At 41.9% G+C, this 24,213-nt stretch overlaps 3 protein-coding genes across 8 annotated transcripts in view; 1 reads left to right on the top strand and 2 right to left on the bottom strand.

The window, feature by feature from the left end:
- Positions 1-2,319, top strand: part of lhfpl2a (LHFPL tetraspan subfamily member 2a) — a 30,118-nt gene extending 27,799 nt beyond the window's left edge. For all 3 annotated transcript variants that reach the window (XM_061799677.1, XM_061799675.1, XM_061799676.1), the window contains one exon: positions 1,274-2,319. In XM_061799677.1, the coding sequence (XP_061655661.1) occupies positions 1,274-1,530 (257 nt within the window). In that variant the 3' untranslated portion in view covers positions 1,531-2,319. The remainder of the gene's footprint in view (positions 1-1,273) is intronic.
- On the bottom strand, positions 1,428-11,526 carry LOC133490086 (secretory carrier-associated membrane protein 1-like). Of its 4 annotated transcripts, XM_061799672.1 has the most exons (10): positions 11,324-11,526; positions 8,174-8,260; positions 7,322-7,408; positions 7,146-7,257; positions 6,224-6,352; positions 5,685-5,844; positions 5,513-5,614; positions 4,829-4,946; positions 4,594-4,760; positions 1,428-1,568 (listed from the first exon to the last, which is right to left on the bottom strand). In XM_061799672.1, exons 1-9 carry the CDS (start codon positions 11,378-11,380, stop codon positions 4,611-4,613), a joined length of 1,002 nt encoding a protein of 333 aa, XP_061655656.1. In that variant the 5' UTR covers positions 11,381-11,526; the 3' UTR covers positions 1,428-1,568; positions 4,594-4,610. The 4 variants fall into 4 exon arrangements, with proteins under 4 accessions (XP_061655656.1, XP_061655655.1, XP_061655657.1 ...); XM_061799671.1 differs by lacking the exon at positions 1,428-1,568 and having other exon boundaries at positions 1,923-4,760; XM_061799673.1 differs by lacking the exons at positions 1,428-1,568; positions 5,513-5,614 and having other exon boundaries at positions 1,923-4,760.
- Positions 11,527-12,625: 1,099 nt separating this feature from the next.
- On the bottom strand, positions 12,626-24,209 carry prkaa1 (protein kinase, AMP-activated, alpha 1 catalytic subunit). The gene is made up of 9 exons (XM_061799537.1): positions 23,364-24,209; positions 21,796-21,937; positions 20,161-20,254; positions 19,132-19,276; positions 18,474-18,561; positions 18,159-18,383; positions 16,857-17,370; positions 16,629-16,755; positions 12,626-15,541 (listed from the first exon to the last, which is right to left on the bottom strand). The coding sequence occupies exons 1-9, from the start codon at positions 23,458-23,460 to the stop codon at positions 15,252-15,254; spliced, it is 1,722 nt and encodes a 573-aa protein (XP_061655521.1). The 5' UTR covers positions 23,461-24,209; the 3' UTR covers positions 12,626-15,251.
- Between the last annotated feature and the right edge of the window lie 4 nt (positions 24,210-24,213).

Below are 24,213 nucleotides of genomic sequence, written 5' to 3'. Positions count from 1 at the left end.
TGGGAGTCAGCGCACACCGGCCACCAGTTTAAGTGCCTCTGCTTCATCCCAAATAAAGATCAGATGTTCTAGTGGGCTTTTCCTGACATTGTCGGTCCGTCGAGAGCTTCCATAGCATCAGTGAACAGGGGTGTGTAGACTTTTTATAAGCACTACATACAGTATTATTTAGTCATAACCAGGAACATTTGGCATTGCAGTGAATTGTTTGGTAAAGGTAGCTTTAAGCTGGAATGGACACAATGACTGAAAAATATGAAAAAAAAATATTTCAGGGTTCCTACACAAGGATGGAAAGTGTGGAAAAATATGGATTTGTTTTCATAAATTTCCAGTTCTGGAAAACTATGGAAAATGGAAACTATAGTATGGAAAAATATTCATGTTTCCAAGACTTGTTACGACAGCTCTATTTTCTAAAATAAAAACTTATGAACATCAAAAAAATATAGATAAATGTTTGTTGTGAGAGCACACCGTATTATACAGTGGTCTTCTTGAATACTAGATTCTGATTGGCTCAGAAAATTCCAGTATATTACTGGCTGCTAATTACATTATTATTATTATCAGCTGATGATGTGCACGGTTCGAACGTCTCAAAATCTTCTATTGTTCCAAATGAATGCGCCGGCACCCTTACTCGTTAGATTATACGAGCAAACATGGCAACCTGAAACGGTCAGCGTAATGTGAAGTAATGTGAAGTACAGAAATGAGAGAATTTGCAACAATAATAAGTGATTGAATCATTTTGTTTATTTGGTAATGCCAACACATTTGAATACTGGGATGCTGCTGGTCAAAGTACGGTTTCAAAACTGGATTAGGGTTTCAAAGTAGGGTTTCAAAACAGGGTTTGTGTTTCAAATTACAGTTTCGAAACAGGATTAAGGCTTCAAAGTAGGGTTTAAAAAATAACGGGTTAAGGTTTCAGAGTAGGGTTAGGGTTTCAAAGTAGGGTTTAAAAACGGGGTCAGGGTTTTCAAGAAGGGTTTCAAAATAGGATTAGGGTTTCCAATTGCAGTTTCAAAACAGTGTTAGGGTTTCAAAACAGGGTTAAGTTTCAAAGTAGGGTTTCCAAACAGGGTTAGGGTTTCGAGGTAGAGCTTTCCAAACATTAGTTTTTCAAATTATACAACTAATGAATTAAGAAATACTGACTGTTCTTAAACAAAAAATACCACTGCTCTTGAAAAAAAGACACATTTATTGAAATAAAATCTCAGACTTGGAGTACGCCCCGAATTCACACACGCGCTCTCTCCCGCAGGCCTCTTCCTGATCCTGGGCCTGATGCTGTACCCGGCCGGCTGGGGCTCCGACAAGGCCCGCCTGTACTGCGGCGCGGAGGCGGCGCCGTACCGGGCCGGCCTGTGCTCCATGGGCTGGGCCTTCTACACGGCCGCCGGCGGCACGGCGCTCACCTTCCTCTGCGCCGTCTTCTCGGCGCAGGCGGAGATCGCCACGTCCAGCGACAAGGTGCAGGAGGAGATCGAGGAGGGCAAGAGCCTCATCTGCCTCCTCTGAACTCCGCCGCCGCCGTCGCCGCCACTAAAGACTCGGCACTGTAAATACGTGTACATAGATTTGCATTCTGTCATTCGTTCCGGGGTCACGCCACTCCACACTAATAAAAACTCCACTCGGTGTGGAACCAGCGACGCTGTGATATCGACTGGCTCTCTGTCACCGTGTGTGCGTGTGGCCGTGTCAAAGTGGGTGAGTGTGTAACTGTGTGTGCTTGTGTGTCCTAATTTGTGTCCATGTTTGCATGAGTGTTAAGTGTGTTTGTGAATATACTTGTCTAAATGTGTGTACGTGTGTGTCTGTGTGTATGTGTCTCCAGGTGTGGAAGTAAGTGTGTTACACACTCAGACTTTGTGTCCAGGTGTGGATGTCCACATGTATCAGAATCAGAATCAGAATCAGAATCATCTTTATTTGCCAAGTATGTTGAAAAGAGACAAGGAATTTGTCTCCGGTAGTTGGAGCTGCTCGAGTACGACAACAGACAGCCATTTGACAGAAAATACTTTAGAGACATAAAAACACAGTACGGAGCGTCACTGAGCAATGAAACGTTACCGGTAGTGTGGTAATGCAGACACATTTATTATTTTTTTTATTGTTTTACAATTGTGCAAAGGATGCAGAGTCCTCTAGCAATTTTGAGCAGTTGGAAAATTACTAATAGAGCACTAATCTGGCACAGCAAATTCAAGAAGTTCAAAGTGACTAGTAGTGTGCTAATCTGGAACAGTGTCTAGGTGAGTATGTGTGTACCAAAAGAGAATTGGGGGGGGGGGGGGGGGGGGGGGGGGAATCCATGAATGGGTGAGTCCGCGGGTGCTGAACCGCGAGTATGCGGAGGTGCACTGTCGTAATATATTATTACTCGCACGCAGTTGTGTTAGTTAATTGACGCCCTCACGTGTAAAATGCGCACTAGTGCACCATGGTTTCCACCAAAAATCTGACTTCAATCTGACACAGTACAAGGTAGTAGTGCACTTTCATTCCTTTTTTTTCATGGGGAACAAAAGCAAAAGATCTTTAAAAAGAATTTGATTTCGTCCGGAACCAATAAATATACAAACGTCATCGTGGAGCCCAAAGTCTAAACCGGCACAATCGCCTTGTTAACAAAGCAGCCAGCAAACGTTCGCCACGGATGATTTTCACATTTTGATTGTCAGTGTTTCTACCATCTTCAGCGCTAATACACCTTGAAATGAATGTGGTTTAAAAAAAAATAAACAAAAACTGTAGAGCAGTGTTTGCAAATTCAAGACGATTTAAGGTCTTAATTTACATTTCGATTCGTTTTGTGTATGTGTGAGTAGTGTACAAGGCAAGTCCGCTCACATTTATCGGCTAAAAACGCAAACTAAGCCCTTCGCATTTACAACCGCTGCATTGCTTGAAATCCTTCACATGGTAACTTACATTTTCTCACATTTAATCATTTGTCACTGTGGTAAAAGTTCGGCTCATGAATGAAAATAATAATAATGAGAGAGGCTGTGGGCCATCCTGAGTGGAAGTGAGGTAAATGCGCAGCCGGGAGACGCGAGACACGTTGAAAGTGCAAACTGGCGTGACCACGCTCGAAAAGAAAGAAATGTAGTTTTTCTTATGATGCTCTTTGCTGAAGTATGGTTTAGCTATTTTAAAATTGTGGTCGTTGTGACGGAAAGGGAAGCTAATGGAATGCAATGTACAAGCTCGCCACTAGGGGGCATCAGCGCTTCACTTTGCATTCAGGGCCATTGGAGGAAGATGTTAGTGCGAAACCGATTGAGCAAAGAGTCCCAGGATCACACTGACATGAAAAAAAATAACACAATTTTCCTCATTTTAGTGCCTTTTTCACTCAAAAACACGAGGGCAATATTTTTTCCTAAAGCTGCTACTACTAGCCCCCCCCTCCCCCCAAAAAAATATGAAAATGCATTTTTCTTTCTCAAAGAAATAACAGACGTATCCCCTGCACCAACAAAACCAAGTCTTAATTTAGCCTTGTTTTACTACTACTTTTTCTTGTATTACTTTTTTTTCTTTAAACAATTCTGAGGTTATTCACATGACATTGCCTGGTTCGTCTCAAGTGAATTTTTTGTCCAAGAAAAACTATGACGAGCTTTGTAAAACTAGTTTTTTTTTTCTTACAAAATAAAGCAGAATATTTTTTTAGGATAACGATCCCCACAAAAAAAAATATCAGTTATCCTTGTAATATTTACCTTTTTCTCAGAGAATGACTTTTTTTCTTGTATTATTTCCCTCCCCCCCTACAAAAATAATTGTTGTATTAAAATTATTTCCCCCCCAAAATCCAACTTTATTCTTGTAATATGCCTTTTTAAAAAATACTTTTAAAAATGTGTAATTGTATGCCTTTTTTCAAATTTTGGGCAAAATGTGATTTTATTCTTAGTTTTTTTTTTTATTTCAACATTTTCTCTATCTTACACCTTTAAAAAATAAAACAAATGACTGTGTAGTCTTTTTTTGTTGTTGTTAAAATTCCAACATTATTCCTGTAAAACTACCATTATCCCCTAAAAATGTATACCTTTATTTTGTAACATCAAGAATTTCTTCCATATGAAAAAAAAAAAGGCTTAATACAACAACAAAGTTCTATTTTGGGAGGGAGAAAACATGGGGATGTGAGTAAAGATTTCATTTTGAGGAAATAAATTTTTTTTTTTTACAAAACACAAAGTTGGAGTTTTTGACCCCCCCCCCCCAAAAAAAAAAGCTTAACATTAGATAGCTAGTATGTGATTATTGGATAGGGACATCACAAAAACATTGGACAAACCAGATGCATTCCTTCAAGTGTTTTAGCATGAGTGCTAAATTATAGGTGCATTAATTTTTTCTTCATTTTTTATTTTTATTTTTTATGAGGTCACTAATTTTGTTTTGTTTTGTTTGACTTTATTCTTTGCAAATGATTGTATTTTTTTTCCAGTGTGACCCTAATACTCCTTACTGCTAACCGATCCTAAGTGTATTTGATTCGGTTTTCAAAGGAAGCGAGGCATGAAGTAGGTACGGTTGAGCGGCTGGCGACGAGCGCACCCGTTCGATTCCCCCGTTCAGATGCTCTCCTTGAAGGCTCCTTGCGCCGCCTTGGAGCCTGCGGTGGCGGCGGCCGCCTGCACCGTCTTGTTGGACATGACGCCCGCCGCCATCTCCTGTTGGGCCTTCTGGAAGCTGGCGCCGGTGGTGCGGTACATGGCGTGCACCTGACGGGAAGGCAAAAGGGGTGAAAACGGCGACGAGAGGGCGATAAACGGCGGCGAGCGGCTCCCACCTTCTTGAACATGACCAGCGACATGACGACCAGCGCGGTGAACAGCGCCGCCACCAGGATGGTCAGCACTCCCACGGCCACGTTGGCGTTCAGGCACGTCAGGGCCGATATCCACCCGCTGGGGACGGGCGGACGCAAAGAGGCCGACAAAAAGATGCATTCATAGAGCCATTTGCATTTTTAGCAAGCATATCATCAACATCAAATCATAATGTGCATCAATACGGATAAGAAAACTGATAACTTTGACTTTCAGCAGTTGAGTCAATAAACAGCCTCCCACGCCACTAAACTACACTAATAGTGTAGAGCAGGGGCGTCACCATATACATGTTTAATCACCAAATCATATTATTACCATTACACAACAAATTGAGGGATAACTAGTTTTGAAATCAGAAGACAAGGATAATAGTTTGTTCACATATTGTTTAAGCTACTGTAGAAGAAGGGTTTGGTAACAGAAAAATGCAATATCTCAACATTATTGTTTATTATTATGACAATTTGGAATTCGGGTACAGATTTTAGCAAAAAAATCACGGAAGTTGACGAGCCTCATTTGCTTTCGCGGGCCACGTAAAATGATGTGGCGGGCTGCATCTGGCCCCCGGGCCTCGAGTTTGACACCTATGGTGTAGCGCAACACGTGACATTGAACGCATCACGGAGACTGTTTCCTACCAGGCTCCCCATCCCGGGATGCCCACGCTTTGCATCACGTAGACGCCCAGCTGGCACACGTACACGAAGAAGAACACGAAGAAGCGGAACGAGCTGTCACTCCTGCCACAGAAGAAGACGACGACGATGACGGCGTGCAGCAGGAAGTCAACACGGCCGGCGCGGAACTCACTTGAACGCCCCGTAAACGGGTCGGTACCAGCACACGAAGGAGCACGGCGTGAAGAGCAGGAACCAAAGGATGGCCAGACCGAAGTCCACGCCGCGCGACGGGTCCACGCAGAACCACGCCAGAGAGCCCAGCAGGTTGGCCAGCAGCGTCCCCGTGTGGACTGGAGGTGAAGTACGCACAATGCAGTTCCGATTTAGCAGCGACATGGCAAAAACTGAGCTTCAAAAAAGAAATAAAGTAATGAAATGAGCAATATTTTGGTTAATTTAAGCAAAATTATCTGCCAATAGTGAATGCGAATTTTGAAACGAGTAAACCTAGCTAGCCTAAAAAAACAAAACTAAAAAAACACCGGTGTCTTAAAACTATTGCCGATTTGCAATATGTAGCCTGCCTGACACGGATGCTAACTATTTTAGTGGCGAGAATGCGTGCACTGTAACACACGACACGGGCTTGCTGTTTTTGAAGTAACACGAGCGTCATGTGACCGAGTCAGCGAACCACAAGATGTGTGGCGTGTGAGGGCCAAAACGCACACATCCACAGGTAGTACATGATCTTGACCGTCTTCTGGTACTCCACGGGAATGTCCACCGTGACGTCGTGATAGAAGCACGGGCCCACCGGGAACTTCTCCGGGAGCGGGGGCCAGTTGTTTCTCCTGCCTGGGGGGGGCAACGCGTGGGTACACAAGAGAGTCAACAGACACAGATTAAACACACAGACGGAAACAGGATCATCTTACGATACCAAGTTAAAAAAAAATAGTTTGTTTATTTTCAAAAATCTATTTATCTTCTGAGGTATGTATGATATTTATTATATTGTAGTGTCTCTTTTTTTTTTTTTTTGGAGACAACTACGGCTGTTGCGTGTGTCGCTACAAATCTACCACATTGTACATACAGATATTAAGATTTTTCAAAAAAACAGATTATTCTGAATTATTATTTGAAGATTTGAAGTGATTTAGCATGGATCATTATTTACTTTGATCAGGTAAAAACATTTTCACCACGGATGTGGTCACTTACTCTATCCAGTGGAACTACACGGTAAGAAACAACAGCTATAAATGATCCATCCAGTAAATACAGATAGACGGATACACTACTCACAGAAATTATGGGATATCGGCCTTTAGGACGGAATTTCAAGATGAACTGAAAATGCACTATAATCTTTACAGGAGAACTTAATCTGACCTCTCATTTTGCATGTACGTATCCATCTGACTGTTTACTCGGTGAAAATGTCCAAGTAGGTGCAATTCTATGCTTTTCTGTGACTCTTGCAGTCTGGCTAGCGTGTCACCTGTAAAATGCTACAGACATACAAAGAGACTACAGAAAGCCATAGAAGTGGTCTGAAATTGTCCTGGCTAAAAAGACCTCAAATGTCGCCTCCATTTTGTTTTTGAAAGTGGTGTACTGTCTGTAAATGAAGACATTGACGGACCTCCAGAAGCGCTGAGCGACTGCATCTCCCTCTCTCGCCGGTCCAGCTCGGCCGCCTTCCTTTCCAGCTCTTCCTGCCTTCTCAGGAGCTCGCCGGCGCCCCCTGTCGACTCCTGAGCGCCAGTGACGGTCAAAGCATGGGGAAAAAAACAAAACAAACGAGGAGAAGAAGGCTACCTGCACCCGAGGCTGCGAGTAGACGGGAGGCTCCTCGGTGGGCTTCATGATGGCGGGCTGCGTCGGGGGCTTGCTCGCCATCGCAGTCTAGACACGAAGAGAGAAAACACCAGATGGAAAAAAAAAAATAAGGGTGAGAGACGTTTAATTGAATAGATCAATTACAGTGTTATAAAGCAGTTCATGTTCCCGTCCCTGCTGTGTCGCATTTTTACAGTACAGTGAGTGAACGCCTCCGTATTCTGCGAGATGTTTGCATTGTAAAAGTGAAAGATAAAACAACATTTTTACACATTTAAACACCACGTATTTTCATCAAACTTAGCTTGACGCTAACATATAATGGGAAACAGCATAGACAGGATAACGGACATTAGCATAAATGTCGCGGTAATTCTAAACCTTCAAATGACTGCTACTTTAACACACACGGAGCAACGACACATACAAGCGGAGCGTACAACCAAACTCACGGGCTCATATTCTCTCTGGTCTGTGGGAACAAGGAATATCACTAGTTAGGGACCTTCTCTGCCTCTTCTTCTTGCTCTTAATTACACTAGATCTCTTTCAGTAGAGCTGAGTTCTGCCCGGCATGTTGTGGCACAACATGGTACTACATTGAAGGCGCGCAACTCTAAATTCGGACTTGTCCTTATACTGCAAAAACCTCGGGAAAAAAAACTATTGATTGAAAATTCACTGGACTGCGGTAAAATTCACACCACCACCAGGCTAGGCTAACGTTAGTATGTTTTTTGTTTGTTTGTCGTGATCAGAATCGTCTCCCCAGCTGTTGCGACGACAATGAATTTGCTCGACCGCGAGCCACCCGAATGGTAAAATACTGACCGGTTTGGAGTCTGTGAAGGGATTGTACTCTGCCATCGTCGCCGCCGTCGTCGTCGTCGTCTGTCTTGCGTGTGTCACGGAAGGATCCTGAAACACATCGGAAAACGTTTCCCCTTTAACAACCCGCTCGACCAATTTTTTTTTGGGACCGAATCCTACTATTTTTTAAATACCTCCCAAAAAGTCACCTGTCTACTTTTACCGAATCTCACTATTTTCTTCTGACAGCGGTCGTTGCCAAGGCATCAAAAAAGAATGTCCCCAAAATATGTTTTCTATTGATCACAGTACTTGACTTTTTGTACCAAATCCTACTGCTTTTTTTTTGCGAGAAAATGCACAAGCAACAGACAACATTTTTATAGCAATAGCTGCTTACCCGGACAACCAGTAGAGGTGCAACTATTCATTGATTAATCAGCAACTAAATGATTATCAAATAAATCGACAACTATTGATCATCAATTGATCGCTTAGAGATATTGTTTAACTTAAAATTGTCCGAAACCTCGGAATTTCAGCCTCAAGAGTAAAATATTCTCAGATTTCTGTTGTCCTCCATGAAAGCAGACAGATTATCATTTTGTTGAATCATTTTCATTTTCAAACATCTGCTTTCACTTTGGAAAACAATGATCAAAATGTTTGCCAATGTTTTGACATGTTACAGACCAAACCAGTCACTGAATCATAATCAATTAATGTTTGTGCGTTTTCTGCACTGTCCATTTGAAATGTCCTGTTTTGTTTTTTATTATTATTACCTGATTCATCGATTAATTGAAGAAAAAATAAATGCACAGATTATTCGATTGTTAAAAATTAGTTGCAGCCCTAAAAACTAGTATAGTTCATCAAAAAGTACCTTGCCTGCCATCCTTAGGCTCTGCGCGCACGCCGACATCATGCCCGCCTGCTACCTTAGCATCAGCCTCGCGCGCTCCTTTGATCCAAAATGAGGCGAACGTTCTTGTCTTCCTGAACATATCCCGAGTATTCCCCTCATGCACGCAAACGCAAACGCAGGCTCCAGCTTGTCACCAGACCGCCGTCCTAAATAATTCACACGGGGGCTGTTGTGAAACTTTAATACGGCGGAACACGCCAAACAAACAAACAAAGCCCACTTTCCGCTAAGCTCTTCGGTTCAGTTGAGAAGTTTTTTATTTTTTTAACATTTTTTTTTAGGGTTTACTTTTTCATGAAGGAAGCAGCACGGTGTTTGAGTGTCTAGAACGTCTGCCTCACAGTACTGAGGTTCTGGGTTCGAATCTGGGCTGGGGCCTTCCTTTACTCAAGTGGGTTTTCTGTTGGTACTCTGACATCAAATTGATCGTAAAAGAAAATATAGAACTTTTTCACCAAATTACCTTTTTTTTTTGAAAATATACAACTTTTTGGGAATTAACCTTTTTTAATATACTGTACACCTTTTCTGGAAATATGACATTTTTTGAATTTTTTTTTTGTACAGGGTCCCAAAAGTTACAGGAGATAACGATTGTCACGATTTGCTGAGAAAGTGGGCCGAACACCATTGTGGGAGGGGGGGGGGGGGGGGGGTTCTGTCACATTAGCATATGCTTCCTTCCGCTAGCCCTTGGGCAATGGCGCACATGCCAAAAACATGGCGGCCCTGCTGGGCTCTGTGTGAATAATTCACACAGTGTGGGGAAAAAAGGGATTTGCAATACGAATGTTGTTTAAGAGCTGTCGATTTACTTTCAACTAGTTTCCTGTAGAGCCGGGCGATTCATCGGTTTTAGTCAATTTTTAGATTTTAGACTGGAATTTGTTCACGCTTTTCCAGTTCCGTCGAGTTAATCACGTTCAAAAAATGATGCAAATTGCCTTTGCGTTACGCTTTCGTCATTAAAGACTGGGCTCAATACTAACAGCGGTTAACCTATTTTTATTTTTTTAACGCTTGAATAACCGATAGCAATGTTAAACCGTGACCGTTACTGAGCCACACAGAAAGATTGACACAAAAATATTGTCGCGGCCCAACTCCTGCTGTTGTGTTACGTCAGAGGTGTCAAGTTCATTTTTGTCACGGGCCACATTGTAGTTATGACTTCCCTCGGAGGGCCGCTAAAACTGTGAACCCATATAAATGAAAGATTACAACCTATGTTCTAATTACATACAGTATACACAACACATTGATGAATAACCAGTTTTGAAATCAGAAGCCTATAGAAACATGTTTTTCAATTATTACATTTCTTTTCAAAAGGGGATTGGTAACAAAAAAAATGCTTGCAAAAAATGCTTGCAAATATCTCAATGGTACCAGAAAACAATGAGCAATTTTGATTTGCTTTCGCAGGCCACATAAAATGATGTGGTGGACCTCATCTGGCCCCCGGGCCACCAGTTTGAACGAACAACTAGTTTAAATATATATTTGGATTGTGTTGACAGCTTACAATAACTGTTCATTGGGTCAATAAAGAGTTTGTTGATCGACCAACGCTCGCACTATTTCCATCTGAGAAGACGCGACAATTTTATTTTATTTTTTATTGGTCACAAGAATCTGAAAGATTTGTTTTTTCCTGAAAAACGAGTGGAGCAGCGTGTGCCTGTGTCAAAACTAGGGCTGTCCCAGACTACAATTTTCAGATCGATACCATTACAAGTAATCACTCTCGAGTACTCCCCGACTACCGATAGCAACAGTACTTTTGATCCATACAATTTCATCAACACAATGAGAAATTCTCCACAAGACTTTTCTTTCTTTCCGACGCACATGATTCGCAGATGCGTGGCGCCAACTAGTGGCGAGGAGGACTTGACGTCAAATTTCTTTTGCTTTAAGTATCAGTGGCTGGTGCCATTAAAAACAACTGAACAGGCAGTAAAGTCGTAGTTGTGTCATGTCTTCAAGTTTAGTAAATTGGGTTGTTTTTGTAGATTAGAAAGGATGTCAGCTGCTTTCGTTCATTCATTTGGTCAAGAAACGTTACGTTGACGGCTTAACATAACGAGCTCTAAAAGCAGGCGTGCATGTCAACTACAGTTGAACTGTCGCCGCATGACGGTTCAAACATATTGTAAACAATGTTTTGATCATGAGGGCGAGGCTAATGTGGCTAAGCTAACACTAGCTGGCTGGGCAGGCTCTGCAATTTCACTATTTACCTGGAAAGGGTTGCTGAGCTCCGGCTCCGTGAACGGGTTGCTGTCGTGTTCCGACATTAGTTGTACCACCTTCACGGACGCGCCCCTTGTTGAAATGTGAGTTTTTATGTAACTAACTGAAATTAATCGTGAGAAGGAGAAAAATCCAATGTTGTTTAGTACCTAAAGAGATCCTCAGCCGAGGGGTGATGAACCCAAATGCGGAAGTGGGGAACATTACGTCACAAATTTCAAGTGCACTTTAAAGATGTTAAACAATTTAATAGAAAATACAAGTCAGAAATTGTTGGGAAACACACTTTTACAATAGACGTTTAATAATAGTACACAGCAAATTCATATCATCAATAGAAAGCTCAAGTCGTGTCACGTGAACATCCCTCAGAGATGCTCTAGCGTGGGGAGATGAAACCTCATCAACCTGCATAACATTACGTCACAAACTCGACTTTATAAAAATGCACTTTAAAGATATAAATTGCCATTAAAATGATTATTTACTGAGGCTACTAGCGTTAAATGATAGTGTCCTGTTTATTTTATTTTTTTGAATAAATACATAAATGTCTTATCTAGTAATAGACATATACCTTACGTTGATAGTGAAAACGTGTTCTCAAATAAACGTGTATATATATATATATATTTTTTTAATATATATAAATGAATGAGATGTAGGTTGTCACTTAATGAAGTTTAGTTCATTGGCTTGCATCAGTTTATGAGGCAGATTTGACACATTCAATATGGCGGCACGTTGACGTATCCCGGCAGCTGGCCAGCCTGCTCTATGATGGTGGGTGCAAAAATAAATGAAACAAACAACCTAAAAGATGAGTTTAGTCAAAAAAAGTCTTTTTTTTTTAAATGTAAATCTTTAACGCAAGATTTTATGTTATCCGGCAAAACAAGAAGAAAGTGAGCTACATTAGCACAAGCCTTCGAATGTCTGCCCCGGAAGAATTTTGCCACAATTTCTCGCAAAGTATTTGGGGTAGCGTACTCCATCAATGCATCGTATTTTTAAAATATGTAAAACTTTTATGACGTTAAATAACATTTAAAAAAATAAAAATATTTTTCACTTCTGCCTCTTACCGTTGTATCTCACCCGGAAGTACATGTTTTCTATATTTTCTTAAAGAAACACGAAACCCTTTTTTTTTTTTTTTTTTTAACAGAGTACTGCGTTACAGAATACTGTATTCTAATGTAAGGCACACAATGAATCGAAATACATTAGTAACATATTCAGAGTCAGTATAAAACTAAATATATTGATAAGTCTTTAAAGGGTTCGTGTGCAATTTAGCAGTTTATTTAGGCAGTTGTGTATACAAACGATTCCAACAGTTTCCATTCGGATACAACGGTCACACTCGTTAGGTAGGGTCCCTTTACACAAAGCAGTTCAGACAAATTCCACTCCAAACACTCACATTTTCCCCACACATTCCTTTTTTCTACATACAAAAATCAAAACACACCCCAAGTTGTAAGTCAAAAGTACACCTTTCCCAAAACTCCATGATTCTGACTATATTCAATACTCTTATTTCAACAAAAAAGGTCAACTTAAGGTGTTCAGTCGGAATGAAATGTAACAATCAACATATGTTCAGACATTTAATTTTTTTTTTTTTTAAAGCTGTGAACATCAGCAACCACTGATATCACTTCATGAAAACACAACGTATTAAACAAGAAAAATCATCTCCAACCGCCATCAAGGAGCAGAGGTCCGCAGTAGTTTGGCAAAAAAAAACATTTTTAACAAAAGGTTTTATTAATATTTTCCCATGTGTGAATTAATACAGGGAATTAAAATGGACCAATAATTGAAAACAATAGAACTGTACTGATTATAAGGCAGAAGCGAGGAACCCCCCCCCGATTATCAGTCCTTGTAAATTTCTGAAAAATTATCACCCAAAATATGTTTATTATAAATTCAGAGTGTGTTAAATGCTTTGGGGGGCCATATCTCGAGTACTTGTAGTTTCCCCGCCCCTGCCAAATAAGGCAACCCGACAGCAGACAATAAAAGATTTCCATAACAAGTGACACATTCATAGGCTTGTCTGGTATAGAAACATGTAGTTTCTCTACTAATTCTCAATTGTAATGAAGTAAACACACAGGAATGGGAAATGCTTACTTGAGGCATTTTTCTTTTAAACTAAACAGACCAAAAAAAAAAAAAGAAGCAATTCTTAATCATCACAACACAATTCCAAAAGATTTACACAATTAAAAAAAAAAACAAAGAATAAGAAATGTCATTTTAATAGCTGACACAAGGGGAAACAAAATAAAAAAAAAATCTCAGGATTTCTGACTGTCAACAGCATTAAACAGCTCCTAAACAGTACAAAAGCAGCCTTTTCAAACTGACGGGGGCCGAAAATTCTCATTTCAATTCTAAGATTGTCAAGAGTCAAAATACTGCAAGCTGTCTTTCTTTTTTAAATTGATCTTCAAGCAGGCACACAATTTCTTGGCACATCTGTAGTCGATTAATATCCCCACGTGTTTGTTAGCATGAGTTGACGCACGGGAATTGGTTCATTTGTGAAACCACGCTCGAGTATGATTGACAAGTGATACAGATTTGAAAAAAAGCAGAAAAAAAACAATATCCAGCAATAGATCTTGGGAAACAAACAACTATTTTATCTTGGGTTGGATTTACACTGCATGGATTAGGTGACACAATTCCCACTTTTTTTGGGATCAATTTCAGCTTTTAGTTGCACCTGCAGGTTGCCACAGATACATTGAGACTGGAGGAGTCACAGAGAACTCGAGTTAACGTAGCCAATTAAATATGCTTGAAATGTCCATCATAAGGAAAATAATGGTGGTGTTTACCATCATTTAAAATCAATGTGGGTGGGGGGGGGGGAGCCCACCCAGGCCAAATCAACAAGACGTAACATATAATATATTTGTAAAACCTATGTATTGTTTATTTCCATGTATGTGTAATTTGTCGCATGCGGATGCCATCGTAATGTCAGTTGAAACCAATGTGGAAATCCATTATCGGTATGAAATCTTAATGAGCTAGCCACCTGGACCTGTCATGTAAATCCACCCTTATACAGTGTTGATGAAGAACCACGTCTTTACAAAAATAAAAAATAAAAAAAATGCAGTACAGTGTTCCCCCGATATTCGCAGGGTGATGGGGACAAGAGCCCTGCCACCAAGAACTGCACGATTAATTGACATGCCCGCCCTCAAAATGTTGATAACAGCCTAAAGATGCAACAAGATGGTGTCAAAGGACTACTTAGACAGGGTTATGGCCTGCCTAAATATGATCACAACGGCAAAACAATACTTTTATATTAGACGGGGCATTTAATAACAGAGGATGAGTTAGTGAATATGTGGGGGAACACTGTAAGGACAAAGCTGGGCTTACAACAAAACAAAAATGGTGGCGAGGGGGAGGCGGGTGGAGGGGGTGATTGCACTTCCCGACAGCCCGATGAGTGTGCCGGTCAGTCACTTGAAGAAGACAAAACAAACAAATTAAACAAAGTAGAGCAGCAGGAATGAAAAGAAAGGTGTGCAAAAAGTGCTTCTTCTTCCTTCTCCCGCACAGGAAAAAAAAACAAACAAAAACTTGGATTTTTTGTTTTTTTTTTGCACTGGAAGCTGACTGGCTTGACAGTACAGCGAATTCAGTGTAATCACTTCACAAGGTGTTAACATACTGATCCCCCCCACAAAAACAACCAACAACCCCAAAAAAACGCTCTCCTCTCCCTCTCGTTAGCCCGGCTCCTCCCCTGCGTGGCGCTGCCGTCCTGGGCCGAGCGGCGAATGGATTGCATGCTTATTGCTATAAAGAGACTCGGAGAGCAAACAAGGCTATAGCGATCGACGCGTGCGTAAGTGTGCGCGTGTGCGTAGCGAGCTATCGTGCGAGCAGTTTGATGAGGTTGGCGCACATCTCGAAGAACTCGATGGTGTGGCTGCCCGGGCGCGGCACGGCGGGGACGTCGGCGCCGCCCGTCGAGTCGATGGACGAGGTGAGCGATGACGCCAGCGAGCCTTCGGCGGCCGTCTTGGACTGCGGGGCGGCGGCGGACGAGGCGGCGGGAGAGTCTGCGCCGTCCGTGTCGCTCTTGACGGTGGCGCGGTAGTTGCCCACTGAACCGGAGCGGAGAGGGGTGGCCGTGCCGGATTTGGTTTCTAACATGTCGTCTGGAAAAATACACGAGACAAAATGTTTGTTTTGTGTTTTTTTTTTTTTTTGGGTGGGACTTTTCCGACTTAATCCACACCTCTTAATACAACCACTATCACGTCGTAGTTAGAGAAATTCAATACTCGAGGTGCAACAATTCAACGATGAATCGATTGTGAAATATTTTGATAATCAATTACTCGTTTTGACTAACATAAAAGTGCCCAAATCGTCTGATTCTAGCATCTCAACAGAAAATATTCTGACATTTCTGTAGTTCTCCATGAAAGCAGACTGATTATCTTTGTTTTTTGTTTTTTCAAAATAAGACAATTGCAAAAACCTGCATTTACTTTGGAAAACAATGATCAATATTTACGCTGATTTTCCGCTGGATGATACGCACCAAACCAGTAACGAAATCATACTCAATTTTTGTTTGTGCATTTTCAAAAGGTATTGCACTTAAAAGTTAAAGACAACTGAACTTTACTTGAAAAATGTAGTGTACTGGATGAAAAAAAAGTTGAAGACACTGTTTGAACATTTCATTCAGTGGTACCTTCGCTTACCGCTAGTGGTACTTCTAAGCAAACTTTGGAGAACCACAGTTCTGCAGTTTTAATTTTAACCACACACTCTTAAAAATATGGGAACTATAATTTCCCATCTATGGCTTTTCACATCACGTTAGCATTGAACTGGGAGACTTTCATTGGACAAAATCATCTGGTTTGGTTGGACATTTCGGGTGTATAACTATACAAGGTACAATTCCCTTTTATTCTCAGTTTAACAGTAAAACTTCAAGTAGGTGTGATGAATACACAACTTGAAGCAAGCACTCTTTCCCTCTTATTTGGATAACCGTGCAAGACAGAACGTGAGAAGAGACGCCAAGGAATACTTTGAAAATTGTGCTTTCATCAATATAAATGCGTTTAAAGCATGTGGGAGATTCAACTTTATATCACAGATTTTCACAGGGGGTTCGCTAAAATACTTAAGGGAAGGAATAAAGAACACGAAGGTGGAATACAAAGCATCATCAGTGGTGTAAGACATTAACAGCATTTTGCTAATGAATGACCAACACGGACGTACCGTCTATACTGCGGAAGTCAAGGAGGTAGGTTCGGCTGTCCACCTGGTAGAGTTGAAGGCTCATCTTGGTCTGCAAGCCAGTCACCGGGTTTTTCCTTCTCACACGTAAATAATAGGGATTCACAACCTGAAAGTACGCAGAGAAAAAAATTAAATAAAATCGGTGGGTCTCGAAATGGTCGAAAACGGCCGGCGGCGAACGAGTTAATCGGCAAGTCTCCGATTCACCTTCCACTCATAGTCCAGCTGCTTCATGGCGCGGCACACTTCGGTCATGATGTCGTTGGGTCTGCTCTGGCTACGGATGCCCAGATGCCACTTGGCCCGCCGCACGCCCTGGTGCTTGGACTTCTGCGGATTCAACTCGTCCAGCGTGTGGCGCGGCCGCGTCTCCGCCACCAGGAAGGGCACGCGTTCGGGGTGGGGCTTGACCACGGCGGCCACCGAGGCGCCGGACGAGGTGAGGTGTTGGTCGTCCAGGAAGGAGTCGGGCGGGCTGGACGCCAGGTAGAAGTCCTTGGCCTCGTTCATGATGCGGCGGTTGTCGATGATGAGGTGGTAGGCCACGGCCAGCGGGTCCTGGTGGTTGCGGCTGTAGATGCAGGCCAGCACCTCCTCCTCGGTGCACTCAAACTTGTCGCACACCTCCTTCAGGGCCTCGTCGTCGATCATGTTGTTGCTGTAAGACGGGTCCTCGGGGAACAAGTACTTGGGAAGGTCCTGCTTGAACCAGTCATCCTCTCTGTGGGGTGGGGGGGGAGGAGGTCAGAATGGAAGTCATGGGGCGACCATCAATGATGGACGCCTTAAAGCTTTAACTTACCTTTTCAGAAAAAATAAATGCAATAATGCGTGACTCACGAGACCTCGTTTCAGCCAGCAAAGCATTTGAAAGGATGGGCGATACGGTTTTAACAGAAAATCTCTCTCTCTCTCTTTTTTCCCACAAAAATCCAATTTCTGATTTTTCCCTTCGCTTACAGAACAAGCAAAGGATTAAAATAAGTATAAAACAAAACAAGTTTCGCTATTTGGTCCCCCCCCCCCCCCCCCAATCCGGGATTTGCTTTATTTTTCCTGATAACAAACATTGCAATTTTTTTTTTTAAATGAGCATTAACGTGCATCAACTTCCATAGAAATAATAGAAATATATTTTTCTTTACATATAACAAAAATAAATGTTACCGCTTACCTTATGTCAAAGCATCTTTTGAAAAACAATCCTTAATAAATTAAAATTTTAAATAATCACGGTAACATGTATGCTAATTTTCATTAGCCTGTCTATGGCATTTTGTATTATAGTTTAGCCTTACACTATCTGACTTTTGTTAGATGAAATTGTACAGTTTGGTTCAACATTTTGGTGTTTAAATGCAACATTTTTAATTCATTTTTGTTTTAATATGTCAGTTTTACAGTAAACCTCAACTGGGAGTGACAACAGCTTGAAGCAAAGACGCTCAGCCACCAATTTGGTGAACTGCGCGAGCGAACGGACCGCGGCCGACCTTGCGACGTCCTCACCTAATCTCTTTGATGGTGGCCCTCTTCATGGGGTCCACTTGCAGCATGTGCTTCAGGAGGCTGGTGACGGCGGGGTTCAGGTACGGCGGCGTGAAGAAGATGCCGTCGCAGATCTTCTTGAAGAGCGTCGGCACGTGGTCGTCGTCGAACGGCAGCGTGCCGCACAGCAGGGCGTACAGGATCACCCCGCTGCTCCAGATGTCCACCTCTGGACCGGCGTATAATCTGTCAATAGAAGTGAGGAGAAAGAGAAATATGAAATCATATTTAAGCGCGCCTGAGTGTTTGCAGGTGCCGCTGGTGAGTGTTCATTGCCTTCCAGAGATCACTTCAGGAGCAGCGTAGTTGGGAGAACCACAACTCGTCCGAAGGAATTCTCCATCGGACATCATGTTCGATAAACCTGCGCACAACAAATGATTTCATGAAATCAGCAGAGATCAATCAATTGAAATAAATACAAATACACACTGAAATCAATCATATTAATCATTAAAATGAGAATTACTTGAAATGTCTAACAATTTATTACATTGCCTGTTTCCTAGACAATTTTAGTATGTATTTTACATTTTTTTTAATATAAAAATAAAAAAGGATAATTAAAAACATAGTGAATTAATGACTTAAAATGTGAAACTGTTTCCTTATCCATGAATTCAAGTGTGAAAGAAAAGCTGAAATCACAAAATTGAAAATATGTATGTACATATTTAATCGCGGATTTCGTTATCTACTTATTTCACAACTTTATTTAGTCAAATAAATGTAAAGTAAAATTGGCATAAAATTCTGACCTCACCCATTAAAATATTAAGATGTCAAATATTAGCTGAAATAACGGTTTTGAATGTATTTAATTTCTGATTGTATTAGTTTTTTGTTTTATTCATTCCCTTACCTTTTTATTAATTAAGCTATGTATTTTTGTCCTCATTGGTTTTCATTATTATGCATTCACTGCCCCGCTCACCAAAGTCGGCTATCTTGGCATTCATGTGCGCGTCGAGCAGGACATTTTCCGGCTTGAGGTCCCGGTGCACCACCATGTGCCGGTGGCAGTAATCCACCGCCGAGATGATCTGCTGGAACAGTCGACGGCTCTCCTTCTCGTCCAACTGTTGGAAGGAAGAGCCGCAAATTGAGTGCGAGGCGAGAAGCACCTAGCGACACCTCGGGTCGTGTTTTGACGTCTCGGTTAAAAAAAAATTAAAATAAATTAAAAAAAGAGTTAAACCGACAATAATGCCGAGTTCTTCTCGCCCGGCAGCTTTCAAAATGGCTGTGCGTCATTACTGGGCGAATATGACCTTTCGCACATGACAACCCAAGTGGAAGGAGATCAGCGGGCCACAATCCAATTGGATGGAGGAAACAAAAGATTGGAAGGAATTTTAGGTACAGCGGTGCCTTGACTTGTGAGTTCTAGTTGTTCTGGGACATTTGTATCTCAAATCATCCATCCCCATTCAAATGAACGGAGATGTAATGTATGCGTTCTAGCACCACCAAAAAAAAAAAAGATGTTTTTGGGGAAATAAAAATAGCAGTCTATATTGTATTTGATTTTGAAAAAACACTAAGAACATGATTAACTAAAAAGTAAAGAAACAGTTTGTGCATCATGATTTCATGCTTAAATGCCCATTTACATTGCACTCGGTGTACACGCCTTGGCCACCAGGGGCAGTATAATACAGACGTCCTACATGAAGAGTTTCGCTACTAACTCAATAAGCTGCACTAACATGAAATGTTTTTCGCAGAGGATGAACATATGCCGTGACTCTTGTTATGCACCGTTTGACTTCAAATATGCGTTGCTTAAAGGGTTATAACTACTGTAACATTGATGCTAATTTCGTTAGCCCGTCCATTGTGATTTGCATTGTGAGTTAGCAGACTTCCGGAAGTGATTGGGTTTGATTAAATACAGTGTGTGAAATTCTCTTTGTTTTATGTTGGCTCATCCCGAACGGGGAAACGCTGAGTTGAAGATTACCTTTCCATTCTTGCAGATGTAGTCAAAGAGCTCTCCTCCCGAGACGTACTCCATCACCATGAAGATATCCGTCGGGGTGCTGATAACCTGATACCTGCGGGGATCGTCGCGTGATTGGCGGGTTAGAAATATACACGCTCAGCAACAAAAAGGACATTACCGAAGGTCTTCAGTTTAAAAGTTAACAAACGGTTTAGTACTGTAAGCCTGACCAATATGTCCTACTCAGAGCTGTTGCTCATATTTTGTCCCTTCCGTAGCTTAAAGGCAACCATACTACAATGGAATCTCCAAAGTGGTTCACACCATCCAATTTTTCCAACAAGAAATGGTGCACTAATAATATATATATATTTTTTTAAATCAGTCTGTGCTCTGCTCCTAAAAGCAAAAGTTGCTCTTCCCAGTTGCAACGCCCTAATTGCGCTGCCCCGGTTGCTCACTTGCAGGGAGAGACAGGGCCAGCTGCTCAAAATGAGCTACTTTCAGCAAGACAATAACGAGTGTGTCTAAAGTGCACTAAAATTCTTGATCCTTGGTGTATTTTGACACAAGCATGACATAGACATGTTATTAAAACACCTGGGAACTGCTAGATTGTGAAAAAATGAATGTATCTTTCTTTTTTTGGTTTTTAATTTCAATGCTAATTGTACAACTTCTTTTTGTACTTGACAATTGACAACTACCCGAAAATGTGAAATACAAACGTGGGATCCAACGGCCTTCTGCAGCAGACTGCACACATCTAGTTCCGGTCAAAAGCTTGCACACAGCTTGTCATTCGGAAGCATGAGGAAGTGTCTCCAAACCTTCCAGTGCTGGAATATGAATGTGAACAGAAATGCGAGCGCGCTACTTGGCCGCCACATTGCTCACATAGCACCTCCATGTCATCCGTGCCCAGGAATGTAAGATCGCTTTGTGTGTTGGTGTCTGAGATGCCATCTTTGCCAGCACGGGCAGAGCGCGCAGCACGGCCAGCGTAAACAAAGCGGAATCCATCGTGACAGCAGCAAAGACATGTTTCGCATTAGCTGCAAGTTTGACAGTTAGGAATGTTAAAATGTCATCTGGACAGTTAAATATTTATTGTAGTAATTTCCTGCTTTCATTCAAATACCGAAAGGCTCAAGAACTATAGTGCACATTACACACCCCATTTCTTGTCTTGCTGAAATTAGCCTGTATTGAAGGGCGGCCCTGTCTAACGCACGGGAGCGAGTCTAGCTTTGGCTACCATAACAACCGAGGGCGGATCCAGACAATAAAAGCATTTTCACATGTAGAGGCGGCACTTCATACACTTGCTTTTTAGGGTGCGTCTCAATGCAGCTCTGCTTATCTTTTGGCTTCGATGTAGTCCTTGACAATCCTTCGGGGGACTTTTTGGGGAAATTTTGAGACACATTTTTCCTTCAAACTTTATTAACTGTTCTACCAACGACCCCTTTTTAGTGTGTCAGTTCAGATAAATTTAGCAACATTAGATTGCACCCAATTATGAGGGGATAAACGAGGCTCAGACGGATATCATCCCAAATGGACGGCCTCTGGAAATCGCCATCAGAGGTTGGAAATAGCTCAATGGGTGGGATTAGGGATTGTGCACGCGGGTCATAATCTAGGACTTACAGTTTAATTATGTGGGGATGCCTGAAAAGCTTGAGGTTCTGGATCTCCCGGCGGATCTTGCCCACCACGTCCAAACTGCGGATCTTCTGCCGGTTCAGGATCTTCACGGCCACTTGGTGCTTGGTCAGCTCGTGTTGGCCCACTACCAGGAGACACGCAGAGAGGAAATCAACAAAATTTGCACACATGACCGCCGTTTTGTTTTTTAAAACAAAACATTCCGTTCATTGTCCAAGATTGTGGTAGCTTTTTGCACTAGTTAAGAGCGTTTTTGACATGTAGACCGAAAACTGCAATGGCAGGTAATAGCGTTAAAATATTACTAGTCTGTACAATTAAAAAAAGTTTTATGACACTAGAACAGTGTTTACCTAACTTTATTGAGCCAAGGTAAGATATTTTACAAAAGGAAAATCTCACAGCATACAGCCAAAGTTCAAAAGAGGGTGGTTTGGAGGAACCCGTTGATGTTTTTGTCACGTACTGCTACAACTTGTATCTATTTTTCTTGATACTTTTAAAAAGGTAGTTGTTAGGTTTAACCAACTGAGGATGTGTTGTCGCAATGGTAATAGTAGACGATTATCAGCCGACCCGATTATCAGCCGGCCCGATTATCGGGCAATTACAATTGAAAACTGGGTAAACTAACATTTTAATTTGACTAACATAGGACATGCTGCTGAGCGTCACAGCGTTCTAAACTTCTTGCTAGAATTGTATAACAAACATATGCTTAAGGCTATTAAACAAAGTGTTGGAGTTTTTATTAATCAAAATTGTGATGCTAATATTTTCTTTTACAGCAAATAACTACCGGCTCCAAATATCGGTTATTGGCCTCCTTGACTACTAATAATCGCTATCGGTCCTGAGAAAACCCTACCGGTCCACCTCTAGTTTGGTGTGATGACTCAGTTGAGGTTGTCAAGATTTCCAGGTGGATGTGGAAATTTATGTAAATTTAAAACTGATTTCTCAATCCTAATTTGGTTTCCAAAAAAGGTACACACGGTATATAGATCCACTGTGAGCTGTAAATTGCACACGTGCAAACGAAAACACTGATTTATAACACTGTTAAAATTGCAATAATTTGTTTTAAAGTAAGAAACTGGAGATTGCTCATATGATTTGCAACAAGATAATAATTGTGACTATTATCCAAAAAGTAAAAAGCAACATTTTGGAATTGTCGTTACTTTTGGCGTATTACGCTACAAAGATTCTGAATTGGGGTTAATTGGGTACCTTAATTAAAAGGAGTTTGTGACACCCCTGAATTAGAAGAGCTTCACTTCCCCGTGGCTAACTTGACAAGCGACTTGTGGCTCTCTCCGGCTAACACTGCCCCCGAACCAAACGACGTGCTTCTCACTAGCGGTGTCTGGCGTCGTTCACTCGCCGCAAATAAGTTGGGCAAACGGGGCAGGAGGAAGACACAACAAGTGCGACGCCTTTTTCGGGCTGACAAGGTAGCTCTGCGAATTAGCCGCGATGCTAAAAAGCTTCGCCGGCCACCATCTTTCGGTTGAAGTGAGTGAGGGGTGGGGGGGTTGTCTTCTTACCTTTAACCTTCCCAAACGTGCCTACTCCGAGCGTGTCGCCGAGAATGTAGTGTCCAATTTTGACTCTGCCCTCATGTTTCGTCTTGTCCGTCGCCATCTTCTTCCCGCAGTAGCCTCGCTAGCCAGGCAGCAAGCGGCGGGCACAGATGGACCGAGCTCCGACTCCGAGCTCCGAGAGAGCCTCCGCGCCTCACGTAGTGGGAGGGGCCGACGCAGACGGCGACGACGCTCGCCTGACGTACAGTCCAACGTAAATGACGTAACGTGGTGCCTTCAGGCTCCCCTTAGAAACTCGAGTGGTACACTTAAAACGTTTAGCTCACCGGCTTCGTTTCTGTACAATAATTTAACTCATTCGACAATTTAGCACAAAATAAAATCAACGGACTACTTGTAAACACAATAATACTATTCCTATCGAGTCTGTCTAAAAAAATAATAAAGCTTGAAAGAAGTTGTAAGTAAAACACCCTCGCGTCCCTCCTTATCTTCTGTTTACACTCAACGTGCACTTCCCCCTAACCTAAACACAACAATTCGTATCTGTTTAACATAACTGGCCAAGGCGTTGGTCGAAATATTTGGCTCATAGTTGGCAAGTATGCGCGATGAACTAAGGGGTGGATTCGTCATATAGCCCAAAGATTTGGTAGGTTGATAGCTTCAAAGCGCCCCTCTCCCCATTATCAACTCGATTCTCAGATGGCATTTATTTCTTTTTGTCCTTCAATTTCAGCACTCGAACCTCACTTAGTGCACGCAGTGTGATCAGTAGGTGGCAGCAGACTGCTTAACAACGGTGCAAAAACATCGCGCTCGCTCGAAATGAATCATAGCAATTGAATCGAGT

This window comes from Phyllopteryx taeniolatus, chromosome 15 (genome assembly GCF_024500385.1).
Source record: "Phyllopteryx taeniolatus isolate TA_2022b chromosome 15, UOR_Ptae_1.2, whole genome shotgun sequence".
Lineage (NCBI taxonomy): Eukaryota > Metazoa > Chordata > Actinopteri > Syngnathiformes > Syngnathidae > Phyllopteryx > Phyllopteryx taeniolatus.
The sequence above is the reverse complement of the archived record's forward strand: the minus strand, read 5'-3'. Positions and strand labels throughout refer to the sequence as shown.

What these genes read in the sequence shown, in the direction of transcription:
- LOC133490086 (XM_061799670.1), bottom strand. Translation starts at nt 11,380, where the DNA reads ATGTCGGAACACGACAGCAACCCGTTCACGGAGCCGGAGCTCAGCAAC. An exon ending in CCCGTTTACGGGGCGTTCAA is followed by an intron (nt 4,947 to 5,684) that starts GTGAGTTCCGCG and finishes GCCCGTCCCCAG; the next exon opens with CGGGTGGATATCGGCCCTGA. An exon ending in CGCTGGTCATGTTCAAGAAG is followed by an intron (nt 4,761 to 4,828) that starts GTGGGAGCCGCT and finishes CCTTCCCGTCAG; the next exon opens with GTGCACGCCATGTACCGCAC.
- prkaa1 (XM_061799537.1), bottom strand. Translation starts at nt 23,460, where the DNA reads ATGGCGACGGACAAGACGAAACATGAGGGCAGAGTCAAAATTGGACAC. An exon ending in CATCCCCACATAATTAAACT is followed by an intron (nt 20,255 to 21,795) that starts GTAAGTCCTAGA and finishes CGATCCCCGCAG; the next exon opens with GTATCAGGTTATCAGCACCC. An exon ending in TGCCAAGATAGCCGACTTTG is followed by an intron (nt 18,562 to 19,131) that starts GTGAGCGGGGCA and finishes TGTTGTGCGCAG; the next exon opens with GTTTATCGAACATGATGTCC.